The 18,395-nt window shown below is 34.0% G+C and overlaps 3 protein-coding genes across 3 annotated transcripts; all 3 read right to left on the bottom strand.

Annotated features, from left to right (window-relative positions):
- Window positions 1-4,210: 4,210 nt before the first annotated feature.
- On the bottom strand, window positions 4,211-7,965 carry LOC145601031 (aldehyde dehydrogenase family 2 member B7, mitochondrial-like). Its single transcript, XM_081656943.1, has 10 exons — window positions 7,836-7,965; window positions 6,819-6,953; window positions 6,587-6,729; window positions 6,346-6,499; window positions 5,933-6,162; window positions 5,441-5,530; window positions 5,117-5,290; window positions 4,898-5,035; window positions 4,588-4,787; window positions 4,211-4,486 (listed from the first exon to the last, which is right to left on the bottom strand). Exons 1-10 carry the CDS (start codon window positions 7,909-7,911, stop codon window positions 4,213-4,215), a joined length of 1,614 nt encoding a protein of 537 aa, XP_081513069.1. The 5' UTR covers window positions 7,912-7,965; the 3' UTR covers window positions 4,211-4,212.
- A 1,105-nt stretch (window positions 7,966-9,070) lies between these two features.
- LOC145601344 (benzaldehyde dehydrogenase, mitochondrial-like) lies at window positions 9,071-12,135 on the bottom strand. Its single transcript, XM_081657344.1, has 10 exons — window positions 12,063-12,135; window positions 11,615-11,749; window positions 11,381-11,523; window positions 11,134-11,287; window positions 10,811-11,040; window positions 10,423-10,512; window positions 10,086-10,259; window positions 9,847-9,984; window positions 9,554-9,753; window positions 9,071-9,460 (listed from the first exon to the last, which is right to left on the bottom strand). The coding sequence occupies exons 1-10, from the start codon at window positions 12,133-12,135 to the stop codon at window positions 9,187-9,189; spliced, it is 1,611 nt and encodes a 536-aa protein (XP_081513470.1). The 3' UTR covers window positions 9,071-9,186.
- Window positions 12,136-13,256: 1,121 nt separating this feature from the next.
- LOC145601691 (U4/U6 small nuclear ribonucleoprotein Prp31 homolog) lies at window positions 13,257-17,144 on the bottom strand. Its single transcript, XM_081657750.1, has 8 exons — window positions 16,989-17,144; window positions 16,148-16,213; window positions 15,832-15,969; window positions 14,484-15,376; window positions 14,329-14,399; window positions 13,921-14,023; window positions 13,736-13,811; window positions 13,257-13,580 (listed from the first exon to the last, which is right to left on the bottom strand). Exons 1-8 carry the CDS (start codon window positions 16,989-16,991, stop codon window positions 13,461-13,463), a joined length of 1,470 nt encoding a protein of 489 aa, XP_081513876.1. The 5' UTR covers window positions 16,992-17,144; the 3' UTR covers window positions 13,257-13,460.
- Window positions 17,145-18,395: the final 1,251 nt, after the last annotated feature.

Here is an 18,395-nt window from a genome sequence, read left to right as displayed (position 1 = left end):
ATTCTATTGTACGGAGGATAATGTTTTATTATGTGTTAATTTTCAAAATGAAAAGTAAATTCATTTTCCTGAATTTAGACGTTTATCATCTTTATATCCTTAATAAGAAAATGTATTTTGAAAGAACGCAGCTAAGTTATACTGTTGCATGTCCAACTTCCCTTTCTTTCAACAGAAATACTTGCGCGGACCTGGTTCACAATAATATTATTGTGGACCCGAGGTTTATACACACGCAACTGACATTATATTGAACATAGTGACCTTTATTTTTAACATAGTAACCTTATTTTTAACATAGTAACCTTTATTAAAAGTTGCATAATGTTTAATACAATTGTGAACTTGAAGTACGACGTTATGACTCTTATTTTAACATAGTGACCTTTATTATTAATATTTACCTTATAAAATATTTTATCAAAAAAATTAACCTCTTATAGCCTATATATTACCAAAATGACTTTTATTTTCAACATAGTGACCTTTATTTTATTATAGTGACTTTTTTTTGTATTAACAAAACAACCATAGTTTCTCTAATGTTAGTGGTTTACAATAAATTAGTGTGAACCAAGTCCATTTAAGAATTTGTATTCTTTCAATAAAAAAAAAAAACTGAGGTAATTACTTTCTTAAGGAAATTACTTTTTTGTAAGTATGATCAACCTATCACAAATTCGCAATAAGTAATTATGTGGTCCCTTAATTTTAATAAATTCATGGAAATTCAATCAGAAAGTATGACAGAAAAGGTAAAGAACTAAAGACCCAAAAACACACACAAAAAAAAAAAAAACCAAATCCAATTTCGTTCACACGCCAAGTGCCTTCATCCATGCAAAAATTTAATAAACAAATTAATAAAATTAAATAAAAAATCCAAATAAGATATTAATAAACGTAGTCATTCATAACCAATTATATAACCAACCTCTAGTAAAAAAAAAGAAAAATTATATACAACCAAACATATTATTCAAGGACAACAAAAGCATGTTCAATTCAACAATATTAAGTGCCTGTTCTCATTGACTGAACTCAACCGAACTAAACTGAACTGAACAGAATTGAACTCAGCTGAATTGAACTGAACTGAACTCAGCTGAACTGAACTGAACTGAAATAAATATTTTATAAGAGAAGGAAATTAGGAGTTGAACTGAACTGAAATGAATATTTTATAAGAGAAGGAAATTAGGAGCTGAACTGAACTGAATTTCAACGTAAGAGAACAGGCCATAAGTAATGTTTTATTTTATTTTTACAAGAAAATTATCATACTACCTCTATTTCATATTATTTGCAACTTTGGAATATTTAATATCTCACAAATAATACCCAAAGTTACAAATTATATAAAACGGAGGTAGTATTATTTTTATAAATGAAATAATTTCGAGTCATAAGATGGACCATGTTGAGATTGAACACATATTCCTTAAATTTTTTAGTTCAGATAAAATAGGTTATGGTTAACAAGCAAATATTTTGGTTAAAACTCACATTTTGACCTAAGCTTGAGCCCAATGGAGCTTTGACTAGTCAAAACAAGGTAAAACAATGAGAAAGATCACAAACAACTAAACAAGGTAAAACAATGAGAAAAATGTTTCACAACTATATACATATCTTTTAATTAGACTTTATTTTAATGACAATATATAATCGTGTTGTTTTGGACTAAAAGAATGCAAAATAAAACAAATTTGAAAAAATAAGTCAAAAAGAATAGGGGTTAACCGTCCTTAAAAAATAACCGAACCATCAAGCAATATTTTTTGGATATAAGTAATATTTCGTTCCACGTGACAAAAAAAAAAAAAAAAAAAAAAAAAAAACCGGATATTTGTGTTGTTGTTGCGAACTTGATGATGACTTCAGTAAGAATCCGTGTAGTGGTTGTTGAAAATTTGAAAAGAGTGAGCCACATTCTTAAATTGGAATATTAATTAGAAAATAAAATCTTCCATACTTCAACTTGTTCTTTAGGAAGTACTCGTATTGTATTTGGGGTAGTAGTTGGCAAAAATGGCAAAGATTTTCTTCCAAATTCGAAAATTGTTTATTATGAAAATTACAAAATTCCAGAAATTTATTTGTCCATATTCATCATCTGATTGACTAGTGAGCCTAAATTAAAGAGTAATCACTAATGAGGACTCTCTCTGAATTAAAATACTTGTTTCATTTTTTTCCATGCGTAGAGTTTTAAGAGAAATTAGAGAAAATAATAAAATATAGAGGTGGTGGGGTGTAAGGTAAATTGGAGGAGAGAATCTAAAAGTAATAAAATTGGGTCTTACTAGTTGAGAGAAATGAATTAAATATTATAAAAGCAATCTAATAAGGAAATGGAACAAGTATTTAAAAAACCGTCGCAAAAAGAAAGGGGAGCAAGTTTTTAAAAACGGAGAAAGTAGTAGCTTTCATAAAAAAAAAATAAAAATAAAACTAAACTTAATGAGCAGTACTCCCTTATTATCTTAATTTAAGCTCTATTTGCTTTTACGCGGTCTTCTAGAATTCTAAGTGTACCTTTGACCACATTTATCTTTAATTACATATTGATAAAAAAAAATTACGAGTAATACATTTTGTTGAATCTAACAAGATCCCACATGATGATGTTTTGTGGTATAAATTAATGAGAATTGATGGTAAAAATTTTTTAAATTTAACCCTGAAAAAAAGCAAATGGAGCAAAAATAAAGGGACGTAGTCAGGGAAATGATTTTGGCACATCCTTAATTGATTTTGGCACACCCCTATATGAGAACACAGTTTTCTATGCTCTTCTCACATAAAGGTGTGCCAAAATCAATAAAGGGTGTGCCAAAATCAATTTCTACATAGTCACGTAGGGAGAATATTGTAATGTACGACTATTGTGATAAATTATTAGACTATCCTGTACAAAGAACACAATGATGAAATAAAAGAGAGCCCCCCCTAAAAAGTAGGGCACTGACCACTTAGTATTTATCATGCAACTAGAGCGGGCCAGGGCATATAAGCCCATGTGATGTGCTATTGGGTCAGATTGTTCCTAAACCCAATTTTAAAAAAGTCGTATCATTTTATGTTACAGCCTGTTCATATTTATTGAATTAAGCTGAATTGAAATGATTGGAATTGAACTGAACTGAATAGAATAAATTGAAGCTGAACTGAACTGAATTTAATATTTTATAAAGGAAAGAAATTAAAAGCTGAATTAAACTGAACTGATTGAAGCTGAACTGAACTAAAATTAAGCTAAAATGAACAGGCCCTAATCATGTATGTCAATATATATGTCATAAATGGAGCCTTTGGATGCACTGCTTTACTCATGGCCCGTACTAACGAACCCAATTGAAAATAAGTGTATACTACAATTAGGTATCTCTTATATTGGTAAGAAAATGAGCAAGTTAACCCGTTGTGCTCGTGCCAAATTTTTAAATAATTTCCAATTTTCCATGCTCATGGTCCTTCATCGTGTCTCTCAACAGGGCCAACACATACGCCATACTTAGCTCTACATGTAACTACGTTAGTAATCTGTTTAACAAGCAAAGTGTCCATTATTAAAAATAAAAATATATAAGGAGAAGTTAAATTATACCCCTTTGTCCTTGTCCCTCGCCCAATTGCAATCTTTTACTTCAAAATTTTAGAATTTTGACCAATAGTCCCATTAATCTGTAAGAATTATCATGGTTATATGGGAAATTGAGATTTTAATTAATTCATTTTAGTCGATATTGTTTTTTAACATCAACTTTTTAAGTTTCAATTTAGAGATTGTATAAAGTCAAATGTAACGATATTATAAGAAAAAAAAAGAGTTATACACATACATAATGTGACAACTAATTTCAATTTAATGATGTATACCTTACCGATTGCCGGGCTCTACCCTATGATGGTCATATTTTAACCAACATTGGGCCCTTAAACTTGAGTCATTAAATGATTACTTGTATAATTAAAGTGGGTTGATTATACAGCAAATAATTCGATACCTAGAGGCCTAGCTAGTGAAAATAGTATTACAGTTGCACCAAGATGGCATAGTTTAAAGGCTAGATGATGTTAATCAAATTGCAATTTCAATAAATCAGAAAAAATAAAATGCACAAAAAAATGCCTCCCTTTATTTCATCTGTAGAAGTAACTGAGAAAAACAGGACCACATGACTTGAACAATGATAATGTGTGTTTTTTCTACAACCATGCAGGATCCTTCAAAGGTGTAACCACAGACTTGACTTGCAAGTAGTTCATGAGACAGTATATACCCTTCTCCCTTCCTTGTCCACTCATCTTGTACCCTCCAAAGGGGATGGCTGCATCGAATACATCGTAGCAGTTAACCCAAACCGTGCCTACTTTGAGAGCTCGAGCCAAGTAGTTAGCAGTGTCAATGTCCTGTGTGAATACTCCTGCTGCCAATCCATAGTGTGTGTTATTGGCTCGTTGAGCCACCTCTTGTATGTCCCTACAAGTATATGATAAATATATCTCAGAATGGTAAAAAATATGCAAGTATAAGGCTTTTAACTTAGTTGCTACTTGCTAGTGTAAATTAAAGATACTCACTTGAATTTTAAGATGGATTGAACAGGACCAAAGATCTCATCTTGTGCAATCAACATATCTTCATTGACATTGGAGAAAACAGTAGGCTGAATGTAATAGCCCTTTGAGCCTAATTGTTCTCCTCCTGTTTCGAGCTTAGCTCCACTCTCGATACCTGATCTTATGTATTGCATCACCTTCTCGAATTGCTCTGAATCAATCTGAGGCATTCCAGAGAAAGTGAGAATTTCATTATAAAAACAAGCATCATGTACTCAACATGTATAGGAAATTATGCAAATGTATCAGTTATGATTGCCAATTTGTTTACCTGAGGCCCCTGCTCAATGTCCTTCCTAAAAGGATCACCAACAATACGCTTCATAGCACGTGCCTTTGCTTTCTCAACAAACTCATCATATACGCTTTCATGTACATATGTACGAGAACCAGCACAACAGCATTGTCCCTGAGAAAATAATGGAAATGACCCTTGAAATTCTGTAATATGACCCAATAAACCTAGACTAATTGATGAAAGGCGACTTACTTGGTTAAAGAAGAGAGCAAACTGGGCTAGTTCCACTGCCTTGTCTATATCAGCATCCTTGCACACAATAAAAGGAGATTTTCCTCCAAGCTCTAACGTTACCGGCTTTAGATTACTCTTTGATGCCATCTCAAGCACTAATTTTCCAGTCACAGTTGATCCGGTAAAAGCCAGCTGCAATGCAGAATGTTATGTTATGTCAAATTGTCAATGTATATAAGATGAGTACTAATTATAATTTGTTTGGTGATATTATCTTGGACATCCATGACTGACATTTTGAATCATATAAGAGACAAACTTCAACAAGGTGCTGGTTATAACCTTATCGACATCCATGTGAGAAGCAAGAGCTCCACCAGCTGTAGGACCATAGCCAGAGACCACATTTATGACACCATCAGGAAGTCCAGCCTGCAGCAGAACATATTAAGACCAGCAAACTTCAATCAAGATACATTTCTTATATATCACTCGAAAAGTATGATGATCCACGGTTTCTCTCTTTTTTGACTGATTGGTTTAGATTCGACACTTGCAACACATAATCAAGTTTCCCAAGGAAAGATGTAGTATGATGATCAAATCATTCTATCAAGAACCTAATTTAGCCTATTGAAGATGAAATATTTCTGCAGTATGATTATCAATTCTAATGCTAATCTGTGGAATAATTCCTCAATCAGTAGTACTTAGCTTGTCTATTCAGCCATATTTAAGTCCATAACATCTATTACAAAGAATATTTGAAGCAAAACAAGTTGGAATAGATGAAAAGATGAGGTGCATATTTGGGACTTTTCACTGTGTAAGTACCTCTTGGAGTAACTTTGCAGCATAGATTGCACTTAATGGTGTTTGTTCTGCACTCTTCAAAACAATGGTATTACCGCATGCTAAGGCAGGTGCAACCTTCCACACAAACATGAGAATTGGAAAATTCCATGGGATAATCTGCCCTGCTACCCCTATGGGTTCATGCAGGGTTTGCATTTGATATGGTCCGTCAGCAGGAACAGTTAGACCATGTATTTTATCGGCCCATCCTAAGAAATTCCAACATCAAAAAATTGTCAAAAAAACATAATCCTAATATAAATTCTTAAATCCTCCAATACTAAGGACACTTCATCTTATTAAATAAACACACATTGGTGAATTAGACCTTCAAGACAGAAAAAAAGAGGCAATGCTAAGTTAATAACACCTAAGCCTATTTCAACACCTACCAGCATAATATCTCATTAGACGAACACACATTGGTAATTCGGCTTTAGCAGCTTGCTCATATGGCTTGCCATTATCCCAAGTCTCAAGAGCAGCTATCTCATCAGTATGCTGCTCAAGTAGATCAGCAAATTTGAACAGAATTTTTGACCTTTCCTGAAAAATAAAAATATAGACTTATTTACTGCTGTTTAACTGTGGCTTTAATAATATCAATTTTAATGCAAGAAACAAGCTGATTACATAAGCAGTCATCTTAGGCCAAGGCCCTTCATCAAATGCTTTGCGAGCAGCAGCAACTGCACGATTAATATCCTCAGCATCACCCTCAGCAACTTCTGCAATCACATTTCCTGTCCTAGGATCGTATGTTTTGAATTTTTTACCTGAAACAGATGGAAAGCTATTAATCATTATCGCGCTCAGTAACTGTTAGTAATTTTCTCTTCTGATTGGTCATCATTAGGAGCTCAACCTGATGCAGAATCCACGAATTTTCCGTCGATAAGAAGCTGAGTATATTTTACAGTCACAGGTGGAGTAATAGGATCCTCAGTGGCAGCAGCTGTGCTGTATCTGCTCACCACTCTTCTGCAGTGACTAGTCCTTCCTGAACAATTACAGAAGCTGCAGCATCAGTCTTAAACAAAAGAATAATTAACATACCATACATTTGAAATAAATGGATTATTGATATAAATTAAGCATGCATATATTTTGAAGTTTTTTTTTACATGTTTTCACAACACTTCTAATTAAAGGGAATGTTTATTATAAGCATCATTAGTCAATTTATAATATATAATGTTTTTGCATAGCTCATTGCAACTTACAAGACTAGATTAATCTTTCTTCATTCATAAAACAAGACATCATTATATATTTTTGGAGATGAGGCTATGATAATTGTTTGATATATAGTTCTATTGATATCAATTAAATTGAGCCTTCTATATTCTTGGTGTTAAACTTTTTCTTTGACCTCATTTCATAAAGTATCTTAAGACTGTGTTGCAACTTGCAAGTAAGAGAAAACGAAGGAAGTATTACATAGCTCGGTAGCATGGATCTTTACCCATGTGACAACAAATATAAAAAGCCAAAACTTTCAAAAAAAAAAAAAAGCCAAACTATAATATTTTAAGGTACAACATTCAAAATACACTGTAGTCTGTATAACAATTTTATAAATGTGCTATGTGCGGTAATAATTTAGAGCATAAAAGTTAAAAAACTGTAAAAAAAAAAAAAGAAACAATAGATCTTATCTCACTTACCACAAGTCCACAACCAATACATGAGCTAAGTGAACTTGAGAAGTTCACCTTACTAACAAAACACTAAAGTAGCGTGAATATCAACTAACTTAATTACTTAGATTTAAGACAATATTCAAAACCCGGGATCAAATCCAGTCTACATCTCTACGGCTCTACCCTTAGCCATTCAAATACGTAACAAAAATTGAACATATATTGAGCTTAGAAAGTACCATGTTGTGAAAGGGAACGGATTGAAGAAGAAGCCAATGTGCGAGATAAGAAAGATGAGATCTTTTGGCTTGCCATTTTCACTTCCTTTTCTTCTGTTATAACACACAAAACTCATTAAATTAATTAGCATAAACATTAACAAAAGATATGAGTGAAAAGAGAGAGAGAAAGAGAAGACATTAGCAATAGCAACCCACCACTTGAAGTAGTAGACACCAAAGCAAGAGCATTTTGTATTCTGGTTAGTGATCACTTTATATAGAAAATGCTGCTATAACTCCATCTACTTCCATTAATTAATACTTTAAACTATCAATTAATGGGAAACGTTAAATAACTTCTTAATTTATACTCCGTACTTTATTCATTTCATATTATCGATCAATTAAAATATCAATGCATTATTATTTGTTCATTTAGGATTTAACTAATAGTATCTCTAAAAACTTGGAAATGACGTTATACGGTACGATATTATTATTTTTTTTTTTTTTTTGTTTGGTGTTCCATCCGTTTTATGGCTAATCCAAATTCGGGATCAATTTTGAATGGTTAGATTCAAGTTCCCTCCAAATTTTGTTGCGGGAAGTGTAGTCCAATCACCACTACACCAACATCCAATTGGTGACGATACTAATTATTTTCGTTAGGTGTTAACGACTATTAATTTATGCGGAGGGAATACTGGTTGGTAGACAGTAGATAATAAACTAGCACTATTATATAGACAAATAATGCTCAATATTCTCTTTAAGTGGTACCTTGGGGCTTGGACATTGTTTTGATTAGACCACCAACATGTATGATATAAGGAAATCAAATAATATCCACTACTTCGTCTGCTTGTTACTTTACATCAATATCCAGATGATTATACTTTATTTGATTATTTCTAAATATTTGGAAGTTGTTAATAAGACACATGTGAGAATGAAGAGAGTAAATATTAAATATCGCAACTTGCAAAAAAGAAATGGAAACACTATAGTACTTGCAAAATAGAACTGTTTGACACGTGATTTGGTCATCGACAATATATTTAGTAAAAAAAAGTTGAAAATTTGAGATGTATGGGAGGAACTAGTGTCACTTTTGTTAATGTTTTGCCAATTGACTTCATCATTACAAAATTGCTTAGTTCACTCCACCCAACACAAACAATGAACCACAATTCCTCAAAAAAAAAAAAAAAAAAAAAAAAAAAAAAAAAAAAAAAAAAAAAAAGGTTTGAAAAAAAAAACAATGAACCACAAAAATAAAACTAAGGCACAAAAAATTGTGTTACTTATTGCAGACAATGGAGTAATCCTGTAGAAAAAGAGGGAAAATTTTGATAATTTGTGTGTGCTTTCACAGCCATGCAGGATCCTTCAAAGGAGTAACCACAGCCTTGACTTGCAAGTAATTCATCAAACTGTAAATTCCCTTCTCCCTTCCTTGTCCACTCATCTTGTAACCACCAAACGGAATGCCTGCATCGAAGACATCGAAGCAGTTCACCCACACCGTGCCAACTCTTAAGGCCCGAGCTAAGGTATTAGCAGTGTCTATATCCTGGGTGAAAACTCCGGCTGCTAGCCCATAGGGTGAAGCATTGGCTCGTTGAACCACCTCTCCAAGGTCCCTACATAATAGATGATGAGACAGGTGTTTTAGAAATAATCCTGTCATATAACAGGGTATTTTAGATTTTAATGAATATAAAGAATGAACTCACTTGAACTTCAAGATAGATTGAACAGGACCAAATATTTCATCCTTTGCAATCAGCATGTCTTCATTGACATTGGAGAATACAGTGGGTTGAATGTAGAATCCCTTTGACCCTAATTGTTGTCCTCCTGTTTCGAGCTTAGCTCCACTCTCAATACCGGATCTTATGTATTGCATCACCTTCTCAAATTGCTCTGAATCAATCTGAGAAACCCGAAATATAATGAGTATTTCAGAATTGAAGTCTTCCAACTGCTGTAATAAGGTGTACTTTAAATCAATTTACAACTTGCATACCTGAGGACCTTGTTCAATGTCCTTCCTGAATGGATCACCAACAACACGCTTTATGGCACGTGCCTTTGCTTTCTCAACAAACTCATCGTATACACTTTCATGTACATATGTACGCGAGCCAGCACAGCAGCATTGTCCCTGCAAAAACAATCATATCCTTATGAATATATACACATATGGGTTATGGAAAGCATAAAAGTAACAGACTAATTTAACTAACACAAAATTGTTCCACTAACCTGATTAAAGAAAAGGGCAAAGTGAGCGAGTTCAACAGCCTTATCTATATCAGCATCCTTGCACACAATGAATGGTGATTTTCCTCCAAGCTCCAAAGTCACCGACTTTAGATTACTCTTTGCTGCCAACTCAAGCACCAGTTTTCCAGTCTCAGTTGATCCAGTAAAGGCCAGCTGCAACAATACAACGCGAAGTATATGTCAGCTAACAGTCCTAGACACAAAGACCCTGCATAACTACTCTTATCTGCTGTGTCCTGCATGCTCATAGATAGCAGTATACGGTTAACATAGCCTCTCTGCTTTATGAAACACGGTGCTTATTAGTCATTATTACCTTGTCCACATCCATGTGAGATGCTAGAGCTGCACCAGCAGTAGGACCATAACCAGAAACCACATTTAGAACACCATCAGGAAGTCCGGCCTGCCACAACATTGATAAAAAAAAAAAAAAAAATATTAGACCGAGTTAAGTTTTATTTCATCTATATGTTATTATTGATTTAAAGCAAACTAAGTTTCACCTTAAGCAACATAGATTTTATGAATAGTTTAGCTCTGATATTATTTGGATTACCTGCCTTAATCCTATATTTATACTAATCCAATCTAAATATATCTTTCTGTGTTCATCTAAGTGAAGAAACATCACAGAACCACTCGAGAAACTCTTGTAATAGATAGTGTCGTATAGAGGACAAAGACCAGGCAGATAATAGTACCTCATGGAGAAGTTTTGCTGCATAAAGGGCAGTCAATGGTGTTTGTTCTGCAGTCTTCATAACAACAGAATTGCCGCAAGCTAATGCAGGCCCGATCTTCCACACAAACATGAGAAGAGGGAAATTCCATGGGATAATTTGTCCTGCTACACCTATGGGTTCATGGAGGGTTTGTACATGATGAGGTCCATCAGCAGGCATAGTTAGACCATGTATTTTATCCGCCCATCCTGAGGAATTTGAACATACAAATCCGTTAGGAAACACAAAAACAAATTTTTCTTTCTATAAAACAGCTAAGAAAGCACCTATTTTACACCCACCAGCATAATATCTCATTATGCGAGCACACATTGGTAGTTCGATTTTAGCAGCTTGCTCATACGGCTTTCCATTGTCCCACGTCTCAAGGGCAGCAATCTCATCAGTGTGCTGGTCAAGTAGATCAGCAAACTTTAACAGGATTTGTGATCTTTGCTGTAGAATGATAAGGCTGAAAGTTAGCTACACAAAATAGGAGCTTCAGAGAAAGAAACAATTTGAAAAGAAAGAAAAATACTAGTAAATTACATAAGCAGTCATCTTAGGCCAAGGCCCTTCATCAAAAGCTTTGCGAGCAGCAGCAACTGCGCGATTGATATCCTCAACATCACCCTCAGCAACTTCAGCAATCACATTACCTGTTCTAGGGTCATTCGTCTTGAATTTTTTACCTAAACCACATAGCAAATTGTTATATTACCTTTAACATGGATGAAATTTAATCTATTGATTCATAGAATCATAGTTCAGTGGAAATCTCACCTGAAGCTGAATCAACAAACTGTCCATTGATTAGAAGCTGAGTATATTTCACCTTTACTGGTGGAGTGATGGGTTCCTCGGCGGCTGCAGTTGTGCTGTATCTGCAGACTACTCTTCTCAACCGAGAAGCTCTCCCTAAGCAACAAATACAGATGCTGCAACATTAGCCTAGAACAAATAAATGGAACTGAGGCATTTTTTTTCACAGGTTAATTCATGATATGACAGATGTAGTTCACCTCAATACAAAGACTAGTAAGGACTCTAAGATCAATATTACTTTTGTACTACGTCTTTAGATTACTTCCTCCGTTCTTTATTAGTGCAACATTGGGTTTAAACTTTATAGTACGTGCTCAATCAAACCAATCTTTATGTCAAACAAGATAAGTTATTAGCAGAGCAACTCAAAATAATGCTAGTATATATTTCTAAAGAGTAGAAGTACCTTGAGAAAGAGTAGAACGAGTTGAAGAGACCAATGCTCGTGAAAAAACAGATGAAATTATTTGACTAGCCATATTATTGCACCCTCTTTTACTCTGTACTTGGCCATTTGACTTTGTGTGTGATGAGCTTATATAGAAAAACTTCTGCCTAGCTTCATTATTTAATTAGTTACTTAATAAACTATTCATCAGATTAAGCCTACAATAAGAAAGTGTTAAATATTACTCTCATCTTAAGATAAGTGTCATTCTTGAATTAATGCATTTGAGATTTAATATTGAGTGCACATCTACGTGATCTAAATTATTAATCAATTTAATTATAAAAATAATTCGAGTCACTCCATCAAGTAGAATGCCTAAAGAAGTTCCTATACGTATGGATAATTTTCAATCCTTTGATTACACCACGTAAATATTACTCTTCTCTGCGGGGGGAAAAAATATATTAACATATGAGTACGTACTGTACTGTCATAAATATATACTCGAACTATTCTAACCAAACGACCACATTACATATAAGTAGTAGTGCCAATAAAATGTACATAAAAATTAGAACCCGCGAGTTTAGGAGAAGAGATCACATTGTGATACACTTCACATGGGCCACATGGTAACGCTAATATTTTACCCTATTCAATTAATAGCGTGGCTCATGTGGTAGATATTATTTTGATTACTGATTACATTTTTTTTTTTTTAATGAAAACAAAAGAAGAGGATGATGAAACTATTGATTACTGATTACTTGATTAGGCCTAAATATATTACTCCCTTCATTTTATAATGTTAGTCTCATATGGAATCAATCACATAAAATAAGAAAATAAATATATTTGAAATCTAACATTAAAGTACAACATAATTCATAATTAGTTTACATTATTTAACTTTTTTTTTAATTTTTTATTAGGAAAGCACAAGTCATATTGCATAATTTAAGGCAAAAATTAAGAATGGTTTATCGACGTAAAGAATACCGAGGTGTTCGAGGGGGAGGCAAACGCTGTTGGTGTGTCTTGCTTGGCTGATTGTGAAGAGCAAGATATGAAGTAATTCACTAAAAACCCCAAAAGATGTCCTTCACTAAAAATTATTTTCATGAGCATAATATTTATACTTCTTTCTTGGCAATTCAGGTTCAGAATATGTTCCAAATATAATGAGAATCATAAAGTCATGTACACGTGTTGAAGATAGACAAAAGATTTTTCTATTTTCTTCAACCTCAAAGATAACAATTGCTACAAAATTTTGCAATCTTAACCTGGTAGCTTAATGATACATTGATAGTTAAGAACATTTGTTTGAACATGTTCAATTTACATAGTAAACTTGCACTCTCCATAAAGCACTAAAGTGATACGGACAAACGTTTGAATACCTATAGAAGCTCATATTCTACTCAAGTTACTCTTGATTTTTGAAAATGTGCCTGTCTCAGAAAAATATGTACTCTGAGTTCCACTACCAAGTTGATGTGCATGAGCCTGTGGATTTGAAAGTTCAATGCCCTGCCAAAAAGGTAAAACAGAAAATCAACATCAGCAGCAAAATTTTAATCAAATCTCACAAGGTATAATTCAAACTAAAAAAAAAAAAATTAAGTACAATAATTGTGGACAAAGAGACTTGTATAAATCAACTAAAGGGAAAATAAGGTACAGACCTGCACAGGGGTAAATGCCAAACTTGAAGTTAACCCTGAGGTAGCAACACTGCTTCCGTAGCGCTTTTCCTTGAATCTGGTTTTAAAAAAGCAACAAATGAAGTGTCAGAAAATTATAGGTCAACTACCCCAACACAATTTCAAAAACCAACCTCCGAGCACTAAGTAACTAGAGAAAAACTTACTTCTTAGCAGCTTTTGCCGCAAGCTTGCTTGGACCAGCAGACATACGTAACTTCCCACTTCCAGCTTGACCGAGCATACCATAACCTTCTCCCAAACCATCACCTTAGCAAAAGGAAAATGAATGGTAAGATAAGCTATTATTCTTAGAAAGGAAACTAATTGATCAAAAAAATATTTTTTAAAATAAATAACTCACATCAGAATATTAAAATTTGAACTTGATTTGCGCCAGAATAAAGTAACAAAGGTAACTTTAGAAATTGTTATCTAATATGAATATGTACCCTCAGTAGCTTGCCTAGATTATCAGCATTCTATTCAAATTATATACCTGGATTTCCTGAATACTACACAAGGAAACATATAAAAAAGATTTAGGATTTGTTACACTAAACTGAGGAATTTACCTAGAGAACTCTCTTCAGGAACACCGAACTGCATCCTGTTAGCCAATTTCCTCATATCTGTGACAGCATATCTGCAAAACAGGACAAGAACACATTTAATATAATACTGTATGGAAAGAAAGCAACCTGATACTTTAAGCCAATGACAAGTCTACCTTTCCTTCATCTTCCTTAGCCTTCGCCCACCTCTTTTCTTTTTAGGTTCTGAATCAGGCACAGGAAGAGGTTTTGGGATCTTAGCAGGTGGAGGCTCTTGCCACTTCTCAATCTTCTTACGGATTTCTTCTCGTAATGTCCTTCCAGTCTTCCCAGTTGAATCTCCTCTCGTTGAATCTACTCGAGCTGCAAGGGTTGACTTTGCAGCCAAAAGACGGCATGCACGCATTCTCAAAGGAGGGGGCGTACTCTGAAATACCTCAGTCTGCTCAATATATCCAACACGAAACTGAGATGTCGCAGTCGAAAAGCCCGCCAAATTCTTCCTTTTGGCCCCAAGAAGCTGAACATTACAAGCTGGCATCTTAGCTAATGCAGCCAAACCTCCAGCAGTCCCCATAAGTTTTGCTGCAACAGCACTTCCAACAATAGCTGAAAGATTAGGTGCAATATATACCATTCTGCTTTCAACAAAATCAAGGACTTTTTTCCTGGCTAAATCAAGCTCAATTGCACGATCACACGCCTCGACAGTCTTCTGTAAAACATCCTCTGGAAGTGGCTTACCACTGGTGGTTGAAGCAGTGACTGAAACAACCATAATAATGGCAGAAGGCAGCAGCCCTTCCAGATCAACTAGGGTCAAGTCCACTTCATTACCAATCTTCTTCACAACACGAGCGTAGTCTATAGGGTGATGCACGAGAGATTCAAGCTCGGGAAACTTTAGACGGTACTTGTCACGGATAAAATTATGGATAATAATAATCTCATTCTCAATATCCACCGACAAAGCATTGCAGTCAACAATCAGCTGATATTCGGGGTCATCTTCCAAAACTATTCCATGATCAGGAATCTCTGAACCTTTTTCCAATGCATCCTCAACTTTCTGCAAATTCAAGAGCAAGTTATGAATGACCATATAGCTAAATAAAACTCAAAAATCAGTACATTTGAACATCCAATTAAAAACTCCTCCTCCTCCACCCCCCCCCCCCCCAACAACTTTTCTCACCCTGGAAAAATTATTAAGCATTGAAACAAGATAAGCAGACAAGGGGCCCAGCATAAAAAGGGAGAGCCTCAGCAGCTAGGGTCAGCACTTTCAGCAAACCAAACAAAAAGCACAGGATGAAAACCATGCAAATAACTAAATGAAGCAAAATCCATCTTTCACAACAGAGGAAAAAAATTATGATTGCATCTGAAAATATAATAAAACCTATAAACATAACTGCTGAATTGCTTTAAAATAATTTGGAAACTAATTAGCATAACAATGTCACAAGAACTCCTACAGTGTGTCAAAAACCAAATGTAAACATGTAACGTTCATCATCTTACCTGCATTATGTCAGTGTAACGTTGAGATTTTTGTAGTTTGGAAACGCTATCAAGATCATCATAATTCAGAGACTCTATGTCAGCTAACTCCCCGTCTATATCCTCCTCCATGTTATCAGCATCAGCATCTTCTTCAACCTACAAAAGAAACAAACAAAAACTATTTAAGACAAACAAACTATCAACATAATTTCTACTTGTAAATACTCTCATTATGACCTTGACATCACAATTCAATTTTTAACACCCTCTTAACACACTAATTAAAAAATGTAGGATAAGATTAAGACTAAAAGTCTAAAAGTAATGAACTTACCACGGCACCAGCTTCATTGTCTGATAAATCATCCAGATCGGCCAAGAAAGAATCGGCAAGAGTTGCCTGGAACAAAAGTAGAAAAGTCAGCCAATACACAAAAGAGGCAATATGAAAGTGCAGTTGACAAGGTTCATAATAGCAAACTAAAACGTTCAGAAAATTGATTAAATACATCATCATATAACTTGAACTTATTATATTGAGACAATCGAAATCCTAAACAATCACCGATAATCCACAACACCTCCGAGATAAACCTCCTAATACAAACCCTTGAAATCAAAAACTACTAAGTGCCACTTCAACACAAACCAATTCAACTAGTCAATTCATCATATAGGGTTCTGTAATACGGAGTATCATTACTTCAAAATAGCCCCTAATTGCAGAGAATACAGGCAACGACTAACTGTGTAGCCGTGCCTAAGATCGATTTGCTCCCATGTACAAGGTAGGCCACATTCCCATATTTGCACACTAAAATATAGCTAATTTTTCAAATTTTTAGACGATTTTCTTCCTTATTACTATTCCTCGATTGTTTAGACCATAACGTTTGCCCCAATCATGCTAAAAAAACTCCTCTTAAATCCAGAAAAACGCAAAAAAAAAATAAAAAAATAAAAAATACAACTATAAACAAAAAAGACGCAGTAAACATATGAACATACAATATTAACAACAAATTACATTCAGAATAGTGATTAGGGGAATTAGGTTTCCCAACAATTAATTGAAAATATTATGAATTCAAGATTAGAATTGAATGTTGTATGCGAGTTGTTCAATTACAAAATAAATACAGAAATTAGTAAGAGAGAAATTGCAGAAGACTAACCATTATGATTTACTTGGGGCAAAATAGCGAGTGATTCGACGTCAGAATCTGGAAGTGTCGTTGAAACCCTAAATTGCGAAAAGTGAATCAATTGATCAGAACTAGAAGCCCCAAATTGAAATAGACAAATAATAGTGGGAATAATATTTCCAATTGATAAAAGAACTAAAGAAGTGTTGCCGACTTAGAGCGTTTTTCACCCCAAGACGGTGCACACGGGCAATTTAGTCAATTTGTTCAAAAAAAATTGGTGCGCACAATAATTAGACCAAACCGGATCATAGGAGACTAGTTATAGCCTATTAGGTCAAGTATACACTATATCCCTTTCATATGATTAATTTTAACCTTTAGTATGTTATGAAGATTTGTATACCAAGTATTACTTAATTTATATGAAGAATACGGAGAAAATACAAGTTGATATTAGGGATAATTTTGTAAATTTACAACTAATATTCTCTTTCTCTCTCCTCTATGTACACTGCTACACCCTTTTTCTCTCCTCATCTACACTATTGTATACCATCAGTCCATCACCGTCACCACATAACCACCACCTGCACGATCCATTGTACAACCACTAAAACCAGGGACGCCTAAGGGCCTGTGCAAACAGACCCTTAGCACAGGGCCCCGTAAGTTCGAGGGCCCAAAATGTTTGGAGCCCATTGCTATATTAATTAAAAAAAAAAACTTCCGTCGAGTCTTTGTTCACGCTTCACAGATGCCGTTCAACCTTTCCAAGTGTAATATCCCTAATTTTTGGAAATATTTTCTTAATTAGTAATTTCTTTAATTAATTGAAATAATTATGATCTTGGTCGGTCCATACTTTATTAATTACCGTTATATTCCGTTATTAATTTTATTTTCCGGATTTTATCTTAATAATACTCAACAACTTTAGCTTAATTATTATCTCATGAATTACAACAAATCTTAGTTTTGATATTATCTATATATTTTAACTTGATTTAATTATCAAATCTGATTATTTTATTTAATCAAGAATGATTTTCGATTTTATTTAAAAAAAAAAATGAAATGAAAGGGCCGTGAGTTTTGAGTAGTTATGAAGCCATTGTTATCATTATCCTATTTTAACTTAAATCCCTTAATTTCTCTTAATTTATCTTAACCATATTAGCATCTATCCTACTTCCATCCCTAATCCTTTCCATTGTATTTTCCCACATGAATTAACCTAAACTAAATTTCACTCATATTCATTTAACAAACTTACATTTATCATGTTCCCATGCTAATCTCAACCCTCCTTTAACTCTATCTTACTACCCCTTAAACACTATAAATAGACCCTCAACACTTCACAAATTCCTCACACCAAAAAAATCAGAAAACTCTTTTCTCTACTCTTAATCTCAAGCGCCCTCCTCTATTCCT

Source organism: Chenopodium album, chromosome 21 (assembly GCF_948465745.1).
Source record: "Chenopodium album chromosome 21, dcCheAlbu1.1, whole genome shotgun sequence".
NCBI classification, from domain to species: Eukaryota; Viridiplantae; Streptophyta; class Magnoliopsida; order Caryophyllales; family Amaranthaceae; genus Chenopodium; species Chenopodium album.
This window is presented reverse-complemented; position numbering and strand designations above follow the sequence as displayed.

Coding starts and splice junctions, on each gene's coding strand:
- LOC145601031 (XM_081656943.1), bottom strand. CDS start 7,911: ATGGCAAGCCAAAAGATCTCATCTTTCTTATCTCGCACATTGGCTTCT. Junction 6,163..6,345: donor TCTAATGAGATATTATGCTG/GTAGGTGTTGAA, acceptor GGAATTTCTTAG/GATGGGCCGATAAAATACAT. Junction 5,531..5,932: donor CTGCAAAGTTACTCCAAGAG/GTACTTACACAG, acceptor GTTCTGCTGCAG/GCTGGACTTCCTGATGGTGT.
- LOC145601344 (XM_081657344.1), bottom strand. CDS start 12,135: ATGGCTAGTCAAATAATTTCATCTGTTTTTTCACGAGCATTGGTCTCT. Junction 10,513..10,810: donor CAGCAAAACTTCTCCATGAG/GTACTATTATCT, acceptor ATGTTGTGGCAG/GCCGGACTTCCTGATGGTGT. Junction 10,260..10,422: donor CTCACATGGATGTGGACAAG/GTAATAATGACT, acceptor GTATTGTTGCAG/CTGGCCTTTACTGGATCAAC.
- LOC145601691 (XM_081657750.1), bottom strand. Junction 14,400..14,483: donor CTAAGGAAGATGAAGGAAAG/GTAGACTTGTCA, acceptor CCTGTTTTGCAG/ATATGCTGTCACAGATATGA. Junction 13,581..13,735: donor TGGCATTTACCCCTGTGCAG/GTCTGTACCTTA, acceptor CCTTTTTGGCAG/GGCATTGAACTTTCAAATCC.